The sequence below is a fragment of the Zootoca vivipara genome, chromosome 15 (assembly GCF_963506605.1).
Source record: "Zootoca vivipara chromosome 15, rZooViv1.1, whole genome shotgun sequence".
NCBI lineage: Eukaryota > Metazoa > Chordata > Lepidosauria > Squamata > Lacertidae > Zootoca > Zootoca vivipara.
The window spans coordinates 3,685,789-3,699,030 of record NC_083290.1 but is presented as its reverse complement, the minus strand read 5'-3'; the positions used below and the strand labels follow the sequence as shown (position 1 = coordinate 3,699,030).

The 13,242-nt window shown below is 47.1% G+C and overlaps 1 protein-coding gene across 2 annotated transcripts in view; it reads right to left on the bottom strand.

Annotated features, from left to right (window-relative positions):
* Positions 1 to 12,145, bottom strand: part of VPS53 (VPS53 subunit of GARP complex) — a 38,867-nt gene extending 26,722 nt beyond the window's left edge. Inside the window, exons 1-4 of one of the 2 annotated variants that reach the window (XM_060268534.1) lie at positions 11,973 to 12,145; positions 8,607 to 8,687; positions 6,980 to 7,029; positions 4,811 to 4,877 (exon numbers count right to left, since the gene is read on the bottom strand). In XM_060268534.1, the coding sequence (XP_060124517.1) occupies positions 4,811 to 4,877; positions 6,980 to 7,029; positions 8,607 to 8,687; positions 11,973 to 12,056 (282 nt within the window). In that variant the 5' untranslated portion in view covers positions 12,057 to 12,145. The remainder of the gene's footprint in view (positions 1 to 4,810; positions 4,878 to 6,979; positions 7,030 to 8,606; positions 8,688 to 11,972) is intronic. The other variant, XM_060268535.1, reaches the window with a different exon arrangement.
* Positions 12,146 to 13,242: the final 1,097 nt, after the last annotated feature.

Below are 13,242 nucleotides of genomic sequence, written 5' to 3'. Positions count from 1 at the left end.
TTACCTGCCTGTCGGAGAGGTACCTATTTATCTACTTGCACTTTGACATGCTTTCAAACTGCTAGGTTGGCAGGAGCTGGGACCAAACAACGGGAGCTCACCCCGTTGCGGGGATTCGAACCGCCGACCTTCTGATCGGCAAGCCCGCCTAGGCTCTGGTTGAACCCACAGCGCCATCCGGGTCCCTCTACTGATAACCTTAAAAGGTAAAGGGACCCCTGACCATTAGGTCCAGTCGTGACCGACTCTGGGGTTGCGGCGCTCATCTCGCTTTATTGGCCGAGGGAGCCAGCGTACAGCTTCTAGTGGCCAGCATGACAAAGCCGCTTCTGGCAAATCAGAGCAGCGCACGGAAATGCCGTTTACCTTCCGCTGTAGCAGTTCCTATTTATCTACTTGCACTTTTACGTGCTTTCGAACTGGTAGGTTGGCAGGAGTTGGGACCAAACAACGGGAGCTCACCCCGTTGCGGGGATTCGAACTGCCGACCTTCTGATCGGCAAGCCCGCCTAGGCTCTGTGGTTTAACCCCGTCCCTCTACTGGAAACCTTACCCACCCTTAATTCGTCTAATCCTCCTGCAAGCCATCTAGGTTAGCGGCTGTCATTGCCTCCTGTGGGAGCGAGTTCCTTTGTTCAACTATGCGCTGCGTTAATAAATCCTTTCTCCCATCTATCCTGAATCTCCCAAAATTTTAGCGTCACGAGCGAGGAAAAACGCCTCTCTATCCGCCTTCTCCACCATCACCCCCATGGCAGAGTTTCACAACCCACTCTGGTTCTCAGTCGCTAGACCATGAGATTCCTTAATCTCAGGGCTGTGGGTTCGAGTCCCACATTGGGCAAAAGATTCCCACATTGAAGGGAGATGTGCTTGATGCCCCGCGGGGTCCCTTCCAGTTCTACAATCCTATGTTTCTCACGTCGTCTCTGACTTGCCTGTTCTGCAAACTGAAAAGCCCCAAATGCTGTGACCTTTCCTCACACCCCCTTGTCCATTCCAGTCTCCCTTTTCTGAACCTTTTTTTTCTGACTCTACAACAGGGGTCAGCAAACTTTTTCAGCAGGGGGCCGGTGCACTGTCCCTCAGACCTTGTAGGGGACTGGAATACAATGGTACCTCGGTTTATGAACACAATTGGCTCCGGAAGTCTGTTCATAAACTGAAGCGTTCATAAACTGAAGCGAACTTTCCCATTGAAAGTAATGGAAAGTGAATTAATCCGTTCCAGATGGGTCCGCGGCGTTCATAAACCGAAAATTATATATATATATATATATATATATATATATATATATATATATATATATGGGGTGGGAAAATGAACAAATTCCTATGCCCCACAAATAACCCAGAGATGCATTTTAAATAAAAGGGTACATAAGGCCCGGCTCTACGTAGACCTCCGGTGGCGCAGTGCACCAGGGCGGGGGGCTGGTAAACTGGGCGCCGGCCTGGTAAGGAGGGCGCCGCGCGACAAAGCCGCGCGGAAACCAATTGCGCCCTGCGAGGGCAGGGCGGCGGAGCGATCTCCGCCCCTCAGCACCAGGGCGTGCGATCTGCTCAAGACGGCCCTGGGGTACATTCTACTCAAGTAAAAACACGCTGATTCCTGGACCATCCGCGGGCCGGATTTAGAAGGTGATTGGGCCGGATCCAGCCCCCAGGCCTTAGTTTCCCGACCCATGCTCTACAATATCCCTTTTTAAGTGAGCCGTCCAGAACTGTGTCAACATATGTTCCTGGGCAGAACCGAAGAAAAATCCTAAAAGGGGGTGGGGGAGAAAGGAGGGGGGAAAACATCTGCAATGCCGTCTTGCGCTGGAACGAGAGAGACGACCGCAGTAGCACTAGTGGGATCTGCTTTCCCGGGCCCCTGCCCAGAGTCAGAAATAGCCGCCGTCTGGAACTGCTTGGGGGGGGGGGCGTGTTACGCCCTGCCCAGGAATGCGCTCCCGCTGTTTCCTCCCCATAAAGGACTCATTAAGTGATGCCGCTTTTTAAAAAAAAAAGTAAGAAAGAAATCCATCTGCAGATTTTGGGCAAGACAAAACAAAAGCCCCGTTTGAAAAGCAAAGCACATCCACCGAAAGCCAGAAGAAGCGAGTCCATTTTAAGCGTTTTCAAAAAACTTAAGAGAAAAATGAAATCTAGGGCAGCGTATTGAAAAAGAAAAAGAACAGCGCTCCAAACTTGAGAAATGTTACAGCTGGGTGTGCAGGGCAGCTCCTGAAGCCTTGCAGTTTAAAAAAATTTCCTGGCAAAACCTGCAGCTGCTAGCCCAACCCCACCTTCTGCCCAAAGTTAATGCAAAGGTTTCTATGTTAAAGGTTGCTGTTCACTGTCTTTTCGTTTTATTTGTAAAGTGAGCAGCTGCAGCAAAGGAGAGAAGGGAAGCTGGGTTGTTCCACTGGCTTCCCTGTGAATCCAGCCCCGTCCTCAACCATCACGCAGCCATTTCGCCAGGATATAAAGGGAAACAGGGCTGCTAAATTGGCTCAGCCAGTAGCATCTCCCTCCTGCTCTCGTTCAGCTGCTTCCTTTCCAGCTGGTTGTCATGAGAATTCTGTAGCCGAGGTCTAGCACCTGATTTTGCATTTTTCCTCCTCCCTCTGAATGCCTTTTCCTTTCATGCCATTAAAAAAAAAAGCCGGTCTCGTCTCATTGTTGACATCTGCAAGCTGCTCCGGGAGCATTTTTTTAGGCTGAAGAGCAGGATGGGAAATGCTTCCAATAAGCAAGGGACAATACATTAAAAGAGGAGAGGGTTCTAAAACACCATCTCATAAAATTGGTGCAGGGGGAGAATATTCCAAAATTACCTGTATTTAGGCATAAGGTGACATAGCTTTTCTGCAGGGGCAGGGAATGAATGAATGAATGAATATTATTTTTATTGTTATTCTTATTTTATTGTTCTCCCCCACCCACCCACCCACCACAAAGACCCTGGAGAGACCTTGCCAGTCAAAGGAGACAATACTGGGCTCTAGCTGAACTGACACATTTTAAAGATTCCTGCATTGCAAGGGGTTGGACTAGATCAGGCATCCCCAAACTGCGGCCCTCCAGATGTTTTGGCCTACAACTCCCATGATCCCTAGCTAACAGGACCAGTGGTCGGGGATGATGGGAATTGTAGTCCAAAACATCTGGAGGGCTGAAGTTTGGGGATGCCTGGACTAGCTGGCCCGCGGGGTCCCTACCAACTCTGCAATTCTATTATTCTAAAAAAGAGGGTGGACTGAGGAGTAGTGTGGCCAAGGACACATAAGCCTCTTTTCCTCTGATGCTCCATATAGTTTTAGTGGTGAACAAAGGCTCCCTTCATTTCAAAAGGGTGGGAGGGGGAGGAAAGCAGGCCAGAACATGATTTGGGGAGGGGGGGAGCTTTCAGCCCTACAAAGCCATTATTAATTAGGCTATTATCACAGACAGACAATCTCTTCTCTCCTTCCACCTCCCTGGGGAAAGAGCAGCTCAGGAGAAGAAATTATTTCGCCAGGGTTTTCCTTTTTCGTCTGGCTTCTTTGGGGCGGGGGGGGGGGGGTGGGGGTGGGAAAGAAGGGAGGGGGGAAATCCACTGCGGACCAAAATGCCATTCAAGAGGCTTTTCCTGTGTAATACGACCTGCTCGGCTTTCCCTACGCTCTGACCTATTAACTGCTGGAGCCGGGAAATTCCAGAGATTCCTGCCCGCTTTGTAGTTCCAAAAGCAGCCGCCAGTTCAACGGAGCTTCTGTGGCAGGAAAAATCGCAAAGAAGTGAGGTTGTGTGGCCACGCACAGCGCTCACACTTGCTTTTACTATTTCAACCTGCACGGCACTTTGGGAAGATTCAGGACAGAGAAAAGAAAAGGACTTCTTCACGCAGCGCGTAGTTCATCTATGGAACTCTCCTCCACAGGAGGCAGGAATGGGCACCAGATGGGGCATGATGGCTACGCTCTGCCTCCACAGTTAGAAGCAGAAATGCTACAGAATACGCACATCAGAGCATTTTAAGTCCGTTCTGAAATAAACTAAGGCACACCTTATCAGCTGGCTAAAATATATAAATCAAGAGTCAGATGTCATAAACATTTCCAGTGCAGCCAAATATTAACCATGAAAGAACCAGCAGCCATCTCCTCAGAAGTGACAAGGGCAAGAATCATATAATCGTGGAATTGGGAGGAATCCCAGGGGTCATTCAGTCCAACCCCCTGCAATGCAGGAATCTTTTGCCCAACGTGGGGATTGAACCCACAAAGGGCTTTTTTTTTTACAACTCGAAATAGATGATCCTGAATGCCCCACTCTCTCTTATATCCAGACCCAATTCATAAAGGTACCACATATTTATGTACACTTGCTCATTTTCCGGGACACACACACACACACACACACACACCCCAACATGCTATTTTTTTAAAATAAGGAAACCTTCACAGAGTTAAGGTGAGTACCCAGCCCAGATCAGCTTGCCAAGAGCTGTAAACCACCTTGAACCCCCATCTTGAAACATGGGGCCAACAACCCTTGCAGGTTTCTAGTCCTCAGTACAGGGCTGGGGGAACCTAGTGAATCACAGAATGGTAGAGTTGGAAGGGACCCCAAGGGTCACCTTTAGTCCAACCTCAGTGCAATGCAGGAATCTCAACTAGATCACACGACAGAAGGCCATCCAACCTCTGCTTAAAAACCTCCAAGGCAGGAGAGTCTACCACCTCCCGAGGGAAACCGTCCCGCTGTCTAAATGCCGTTCCTTGCATTTCTCCAACAAGGACGCTGGATAGATTCAGCTGCGAGAAATTTAATAAACTCGTACCTCGCGGCCATCCTGCCCGACGTTTGTCTGGCCTCTCACCACGGTCCGGATGTTATCATCCAAACGCCTGCAAAGGGGAAGAAAGAAAGAAGGGAGACAGCCTGAAGGTTGATGTTCAGCATCAGATTTCTTTTTTCTTTCTTTTTTTACAGTTTGTTTAAGAGATCATTTTAGGGAAGGGAAAACCGTGCTGTTTCAATATTCTAAAAATAAATATTCCAGCACTGTATACCAGTCCCATGGAGAGTTAAAAGAAATCCCGCTCCTGTATTATTTGATTTATTGCATTTCTATCCCACCTCAAGGCGGCACACACAGTCTTCCGCCTCCTTATCTCACCCAAACAGCAACCCTGCGAGGTAGGTTCGGTCGGTCAAGAAACAATGGCTAGCCCAAGATCACCCGGTGCGCTTCATGACCGAGAGGCGATTTGAACCCTGGTCTCCCAGGAGCGTCCTAGTCAGACACTCCAACCACTACAACACACCGGCTCAAAGATGCAAACCTTGCTTAAGTTTCCTTTCTTTTCCCAACAGAAAGGAGGAGATTGCCTTTACCTCCGGGTGCCTGTCTGCAATCGCGCCCTGCGTGAGAACTTCCCGGAGGCAGGGAGCAGGGAAGGGGCAGACAAGCAAGCAGGCAGCCAGAGCGACAACAAAAGAGGAGGCCACATGAGAATCATCACCCGTCAGCAGCTTCCTGTGCAGAGGAAGTGCTGCAGCTCAGTGGTAGAGTTTCTGCTCAGCAGGCAGAAGGTCCCCAGGTCAATCACCAGTCTATCTAGGTGGGCTGGGAGAGATATTCCCTGCAGGGGCCCAGACTGAAACCCTGGAGAGCCACCGCTGCCCAGCAGTGTGGACCAAGCAAAGGTCTAACTCACTCGAAGGCAGCCTTCCTATGTTCTTGAAAAGACACGGGGCAGTTACAGATCCATTGAAATTAACGAACATGACTAAGTTAGTTGCATTGATTTAAACAGGTCTACTCTGGGGACCCAGGTGGCGCTGTGGGCTAAACCACTGAGCCTAGGGCTTGCTGATCAGAAGGTCGGCGGTTCGAATCCCTGTGACGGGGTGAGCTCCCGTTGCTTGGTCCCAGCTCCTGCCAACCTAGCAGTTCGAAAGCACGTCAAAATGCAAGTAGATAAATAGGAACCGCTACAGCGGGAAGGTAAACGGCGTTTCCATGTGCTGCTCTGGTTTCGCCAGAAGCGGCTTTGTCATGCTGGCCACATGACCTGGAAGCTATACGCCGGCTCCCTCGGCCAATAATGCGAGATGAGCGCGCAACCCCAGAGTCGGTCACGACTGGACCTAATGGTCAGGGGTCCCTTTACCTTTACCTTTACCTTTACTCTGGGTAAAGTTTCTTGAACACCGCCCACCCCACCCCCAATAACTATTTGCCCAGGCTTTCCCTGACCTGCAGGAATGAGCCTGGTTATTACTGGGTTCCTGTTATTTAATTACTGGTTTACTGGAAACCTCGGTTTTCCTTATTAATAATATTTATTCGACTTCTTACACGCTCTTTGCTACAAGGTTCCAGCAAGGGTTATCGCAGGCATCCCCAAACTGCGGCCCTCCAGATGTCTTGGCCTACAACTCCCATGATCCCCAGCTAACAGGACCAGTGGTCAGGGATGATGGGAATTGTAGTCCAAAACATCTGGAGGGCCGACGTTTGGGGATGCCTGGGTTATCGCAATGCAAGACGACAATTCCACATTCGCTGCTATTCCCGCAATTTCAGGAGTCGGCCACAATTTACAGTCACAAGCTTTTATACCGTTTCGCTGTTTCCATGTCGGATTTTCACACACAGCTTGCAGATTGGTTTTGAATAAGGGAGTGGTTTAAATAAATAAAAAAAATAGCTACGCTCCTGAATCGAGGCAAGCCTGCCTCACTCCAGAGGAGCCGGCTCCTCTGTCATCACAGCAATCACTCCACGAGTCAGAAGGAAGCAACCATTACCCTTTCCTTAGGAGAGAGGCTATGAGCCTTTTATCTTATCCGTGTTTTTCAGCTGTGCCATTTCCAGCAGGCTGGCTGAGGTTACGTTGGGACAAAGACGGTCAGCCCCTTCCCTAGTCTAAAGGAACAGCAGCTTTTACCACCCCACACCAGCCCCATTGATAATAATTTTTAAAACAGCCCTCCTGCTTACCTTATTTTCAGCTTGATCTTGTTCACCACATCATCAATGTTTGCCAAAGACTGTCAAATAAAGAGAAGAGGAGGGGGGCGTAGTTATTTAGCTGTATATGTAATGTCAGCAGAATGGGGATTTGGCCGAGAAGAGCATGTTGCCTGTTGGCAAACCCTCCAAGTGTCCCTGTTTTCCAGGGACAGTCCCGGATTTACAGAAGCCGGGATCTGATTTGATCCCGGAATGTCCTACTTTTCCTTAGGATGTATCTGTTTTCATCAGAGAAATGTTGGAGGGTATGGAGTTATACATCCTCTGAGTCAAGAAGATAAGCCTTTACAAGAAGGCAGCCTTGTACAGGGAAGTTTTTTAATGTTTCATGTTTTGTTATGTTTTTATATATGGTGGAAGCCGCAGACACTCACAGTCTATGGCAGCCTCCTATGTTCTGATCTTGCTTAACAGAAGAATGGTGGCCTCTAGTGGACAAATAAGGCACAGCAAAATGAGACAAGCTACAGAGACAAAAACCAGGCTCTCTCCCTCCGACCATCATTCCCAACCCTGGACTACAACTCCCATCATCCCTTGCCACAGGCTAAGCTAGCTGGATAGGATGACAGCTGCAGCCTTTTTAGTCTTGCCTTAACTGTATTTGCTGCTTTTGTGTTTTTCAGTGCAAAAACAAAACTATGCTGTGATAAATCCCTGAAACGAGATATTGATAAGGTGAATAATACTAAAACTCAACTAATGATTACTCAAAGAAACATAATAGGTTTAAATTTCCCAACCCAAAAGAAACTAGGATATAGAAAAGACATGAATATCTCAAAATAACCTCTAAATAAAGTAAAACTTGACGAGCTGCCGGCTAAATGACTCATTTCACTGGAAAAGCTCTATCTGTTTCCTCAGAAGGAAAATGTTAAGGGGCTGAGGTTTCCTTATAATCAAAACTAAACAGGAATTGAAAATTACATAGCAGTCAGGGATAAATTTCCCCGAGATAAGACTATTGCTGTTTAAACTAAAGGTTAGCTAACCTATGGGACAATTCAACTAATGAATATCATTGCTCTTAGAAAAGATTAAGTAAAGGGCTGTAAAAGCTCTCCTAGTTGTGATGGTATGATGCCATTGTTCAGACTGAACGAGTCACTTAGCCGGCAGCTCGTCAAGGTTTACTTTATTTAGAGGTTATTTTGAGATATTCATGTCTTTTCTATATCCCAGTTTCTTTTGGGAAATTTAAACCTATTATGATGTTTCTTTGAGTAATTAGTTGAGTTTTAGTATTATTCACCTTATCAATATCTCGTTTCAGGGATTTATCACGGCATAGTTTTGTTTTTGCGCTGATTATACATTTCCATGACTGTCTTTTTTGCCATTTTGCTTTTGTGTTTTTAGCAGCTTTTATTTGTCTTTTGCAGAAATTCCCTCGATAAAGATATTTAGAAGGCAATGGATAAACCATCGATGGACCCCAGAACTTGATCACCCCTGCTGGGAGGCAAGGGAAACTCTCCAACGTTTTACTGTTGTTTTGTGAATCTCTTATGAATCTATCAGCAGAAAAACGGGGTAAAAGAAGAAACTGTTTTTCACAATTGTGTCGCCGTGCACAGAGGACGCAACTCACTTGCTCAGTTGGGAAAAGCGTGTTGATGTATTCCACAGCGTTGAAGTCAGCTCGGTCCAATGGATCTTGACTCGGAAACACCTAGGGGTCACGAAAAAGGACTGAAGTTACTATTGTTTTTCTTACAAAAGAGCCTCTAGTCTACGGCATGGAGTGTTGGACTATGACCTGGGAGACTCTGGGTTTCAAATTCCCACTTGGCCACGGAGCTCATTGGGTGACCCTGGGCGAGTCATACTGCCTCTCAGCCTAACCTACCCCACAGGGTTTTTGTGGGGATTAAATGAGAGAGAAAGAGAAAGAGACCATTGAGCTCCTTGGAGAAAAAGGTGGGATTATAAATGAATGAATGAATGGTGACTTGTGACTTACATTAAAACCAACAATAAAAACCTCAAACCATAACAATTCAAATGAGAAACCAGTAGGAGAACACTTCAATCTCCCAGGACATCCTATACAAGATCTCAAAACAGCTGTTTTATTACAGAGAAATTTCAGGAACAGACTGGAAAGAGAAGTTGCTGAATTGGAACTCATTACCAAGCTTAAAACCATGGAGCCACCTGGGATGAATAGAGACATCGGATTCTTATCTCATTATGCATGATCAAGCTTTCTTTAGCGCCTCAGCCCTTGCTTCCCCCCCCCCAGGACTAATTGCAGCCATCAGCCGCCTTTAACAGCCATCCACAGGTTTACCACTCCCATCAGCCCATCACCCATTCCCACCCACCCCCACCACCCTCTGTATATATATATATAAGGGTCTGACACTTCTGCTTCCAGTGTATCTGAAGAAGTGTGCATGCACATGAAAGCTCTTACCAAAATAAAAACTTAGTTGGTCTTTAAGGTGCTACTGAAGGATTTTTTTTTAATTCAAATAAAAGACCAAAAGAAAGACAGCAACACACGCTGTGCAAAAAAAACAGCAAATGTCCAGCAGCAGGGTAAAAAAAGAGGGGCTGTGCAATGGATTTTGGGATATGGATCACATTTAGGGTTGCCAGACTCAGTAGAGGACAGGACTTCTGTGCCTTTAATTGCCCTGCTCTCTGGAAGCCTGGAGTCTTCCAGAAGTCTGGAAACCTTAAAGAGAAACTAGCAGACCTTTTGTTTAATTTCCAAGCAAAGGGTCTGCTGGTTTCTCTTTAAGGTTTCCAGACTCAAAAGAGAGCAGGGCAATTAAAGGCACAGAGGTTCTGTCCTCTCTTGAGTCTGGCAACCCTAATCAAATTCCTTCCCTCCTTGGTTATGGAGAAAGGGTGGAAAAGAGGGGTCAGCATCCCACCCTGGCCTGCACAGAGGCTGCTTCAGGCTTCCCTACCTCTCCCTCCATTCTCCCCAAGTTCTGCTTCACCAGCAAAAACTTCTCCAAGCCAGCTCAGCCTCACCTTACCTACTCCCCGGCTCCTCCATCATGCAAACACATTCCCACTATCTGCTTCCAATCCCAGTGTCCTCCTGTCCCTCCTAATCTTAAATCACTACGTGTTTGTTTTGAGTTGTTTGGTGCATCTTGCTTGTTTCCCTTTACAGTGGAACCTCGGTTTATGAACACCTCGGTTTATGAATTTTCAGTTTATGAACGCCGCGGACCCATCTGGAACGGATTAATTCACTTTCCATTACTTTCAATGGGAAAGTTCGCTTCAGTTTATGAACGCTTCAGTTTATGAACAGACTTCCGGAACCAATTGTGTTCATAAACCGAGGTACCACTGTATTTATATGCTACTGTTACTACCGAACTAAGACCCCCAAGCAGGTTCTTCGCATTAATGTCTGTTTCAAAGGGGAACGGTCCTTAAACTCATTCCACTTGACCAAGTAAACACAGCCAGGTCGCACTGACCTCCCTTGGCATTTTAATCCTTCACTCCGCAACCATTGCGTCAACCTTTGGGGGGGAAGCCAAGCTTTGTAGGCGCATTTGCAAACTGAATTCTCTGGCTGCATATGCTCATGACAAACTCTCCCCCCTCCCCTGCTCTACATTGTTGTTGTTGTTTAGTCGTTTAGTCGTGTCCGACTCTTCGTGACCCCATGGACCAGAGCGCGCCAGGCACTCCTGTCTTGCACTGTCTCCCACAGATTGGTCAGACTCATGTTCGTAGCTTCGAGAACACTGTCCAACCATCTTGTCCTCTGTCATCCCCTTCTCCTAGTGCCCTCAATCTTTCCCAACATCAGGGTCTTTTCCAGGGAGTCTTCTCTTCTCATGAGGTGGCCAAAGTATTGGAGCCTCAGCTTCACGATCTGTCCTTCCAGTGAGCGCTCAGGGCTGATTTCCTTCAGAATGGATAGGTTTGATCTTCTAGCAGTCCATGGGACTCTCAAGAGTCTCCTCCAGCACCATAATTCAAAAGCATCAATATACACCCACCCACCCTGGTTGCTCCCTGAGCCACAATTTAATAAATAATTACAGTAATACTAATGTACATCACCTTGAGCTCAGTATATAAAAAGGGTGGGATATAGGCACAGGAATAGCTTTTTCCCTTGTGCCATCAAATTGTTGAATCTGTAGTTGTGGGTGAAAAGGAGGTCAATTGGTGGTATGTGGCTTTTTCACTGTGCTGTTGTATTGTGAGGGGAATAGTGTTTGTATGAGGTACATTTTTCTTTACATTGCAATGTAGTCGAGGCAAAATTCCAAGTATGGTTGATAAATGATTCTACAGTATTCTAAATTATTCTGTTCTATATAATTGCAGCAAATAAATAATAAACTGCTGCCTAGAATCATAGAGTTGGAAGAGACCACAAGGGCCATCCAGTCCAACCCCCTGCCAGGAAACACCATCAAAGCATTCTTGACATACGCCTGTCAAGCCTCTGCCTTATGGACAGGGGGTCGCCTATCCAGCAGCCTGTCATTCAACCAGCACTTGACCACCTCCCCAAAATAAGCAGCACCCCACAACGTCCCTCTCCTCAAAGACACCAAAATAGACCCCCCTCAATTTAAGGCACCCCCCCCCGCCACATTCCCTACAGCCCCTCCCCACACAGAACCCCCATATCAGCATACAGAGCCCCGCCCCTTACTCACACTTCACCCAATCTCTTTGGAGATACAGGAGCCTCCTCCCACCACATAACCCCATATTAGCATGCATAGCCCCGCCCCCTTACACTCCGCCCAATCGCTTAGGAACTAAATAACCACGCCCACAGCAGAACCCCCATATTAGCATACACAGTCCCGCCCCCTTACGTACACTCCGCCCAATCGCTTAGGGACTACGGGAGCCCCGCCTACCACGAACTCCCATATTAGCATGCACTGTCCCGCCCCCGCCATGGGCCGAACCCCGCCCCCTTCCCCTCACCGTCTCCCGCCCGGTTCTCCCTTACCTGCTCGATGGCCAACTGCACCTCCGGCGCCAGCTGCAGGGCATCCTCCAGCTCGTCGGCCAAGTCCAGCTCGTCCTCCTCCATCCCGGCCTGCGCTGCGACGCTCGACTTGTCACCCACCTCCCCTCTTCCTCTCTCTCTCTCTTCTCGGTTGAGGGAAAGCGCGCCACTTCCGGGAACGGCGGCATTCTGGGATACTGGAGGACCGCGTGGAGGGAGGGGGAATGGGAGCAGCCAATGGGGGCGGAGCGATATGGGTCAATAAGGCCACGCCCACTCCGACCCCTTCCCTTCTGGGGGCGGGGTTTCCTCAGAGAGGTTTTTTTCCCTCAATGGTAGCTTGAGACTCCACGAAATTCTTGGAGCGGTGCGGGGAATGTGTGCGTACTTTTTATTTAAAAAAATAATAAACATTTATTTAAGCTTTTTACAAATCAAACACTATCAAGAAAAAAGTGAATGGTCGCTATACGAAATTACAGAGTACTTAAATTCCTTTTCCTTTGGTGCGAGAGTACTTTCATATACTTATTTAAAAGCATTTATGAGCCCTTTAATTAATCCAAGCAGCATACATATATGACAGCCACCAGCGTTTCTGAGCATGGGCAGAGTGCCTTTCAGCTCAAGCTGGGGGAAACCCTTTTTTAAAGTGTTGGTTTGGTTTTTTGAAGTCTATTTGTTTTCAAAGGTAGGGTGATTTAAGCACGTGCTTTGTAACTTTTCCCATTAAAAATCATTTTTTTTATTATGCATTTATATGTTTGCGTATCCAGGTGTACTTATGAATCATGGGCTTCCCAAGTATTCAAATAGATATTGATATTAATCTTTTTGATGTTGCCAACAGAGTTCTTATAATTGATATTTACAACAGTGTTATCATAGCTGTTAATAATAATACAACTCTATTGTTGTTATTAAAGTATAATTAATAAGAACTCTGCAGTGCCACAAATCCAACTCAATGGTGTAACGTTGGGAAATGTCGATCATTTCTCCTACCTAGGCAGTTATCTTTCCACAAGGGCCAACATTGATGCTGAAATCCAACATCGCCTGAGTTCTGCGAGTGCGGCTTTCTCCTGATTGAAGTGCAGAGTGTTTGAGGACCAGGACATTCGCAGGGAAACCAAAATGCTTGTTTACAATGCTGTTGTACTACCAACCTTACTATGTGCTTGTGAAACATGGACCACTTATAAACGCCATCTCCAGCTGCTCGAAAGATTCCATCAACGGTGTCTCCAAAAAATTTTACACATCACTT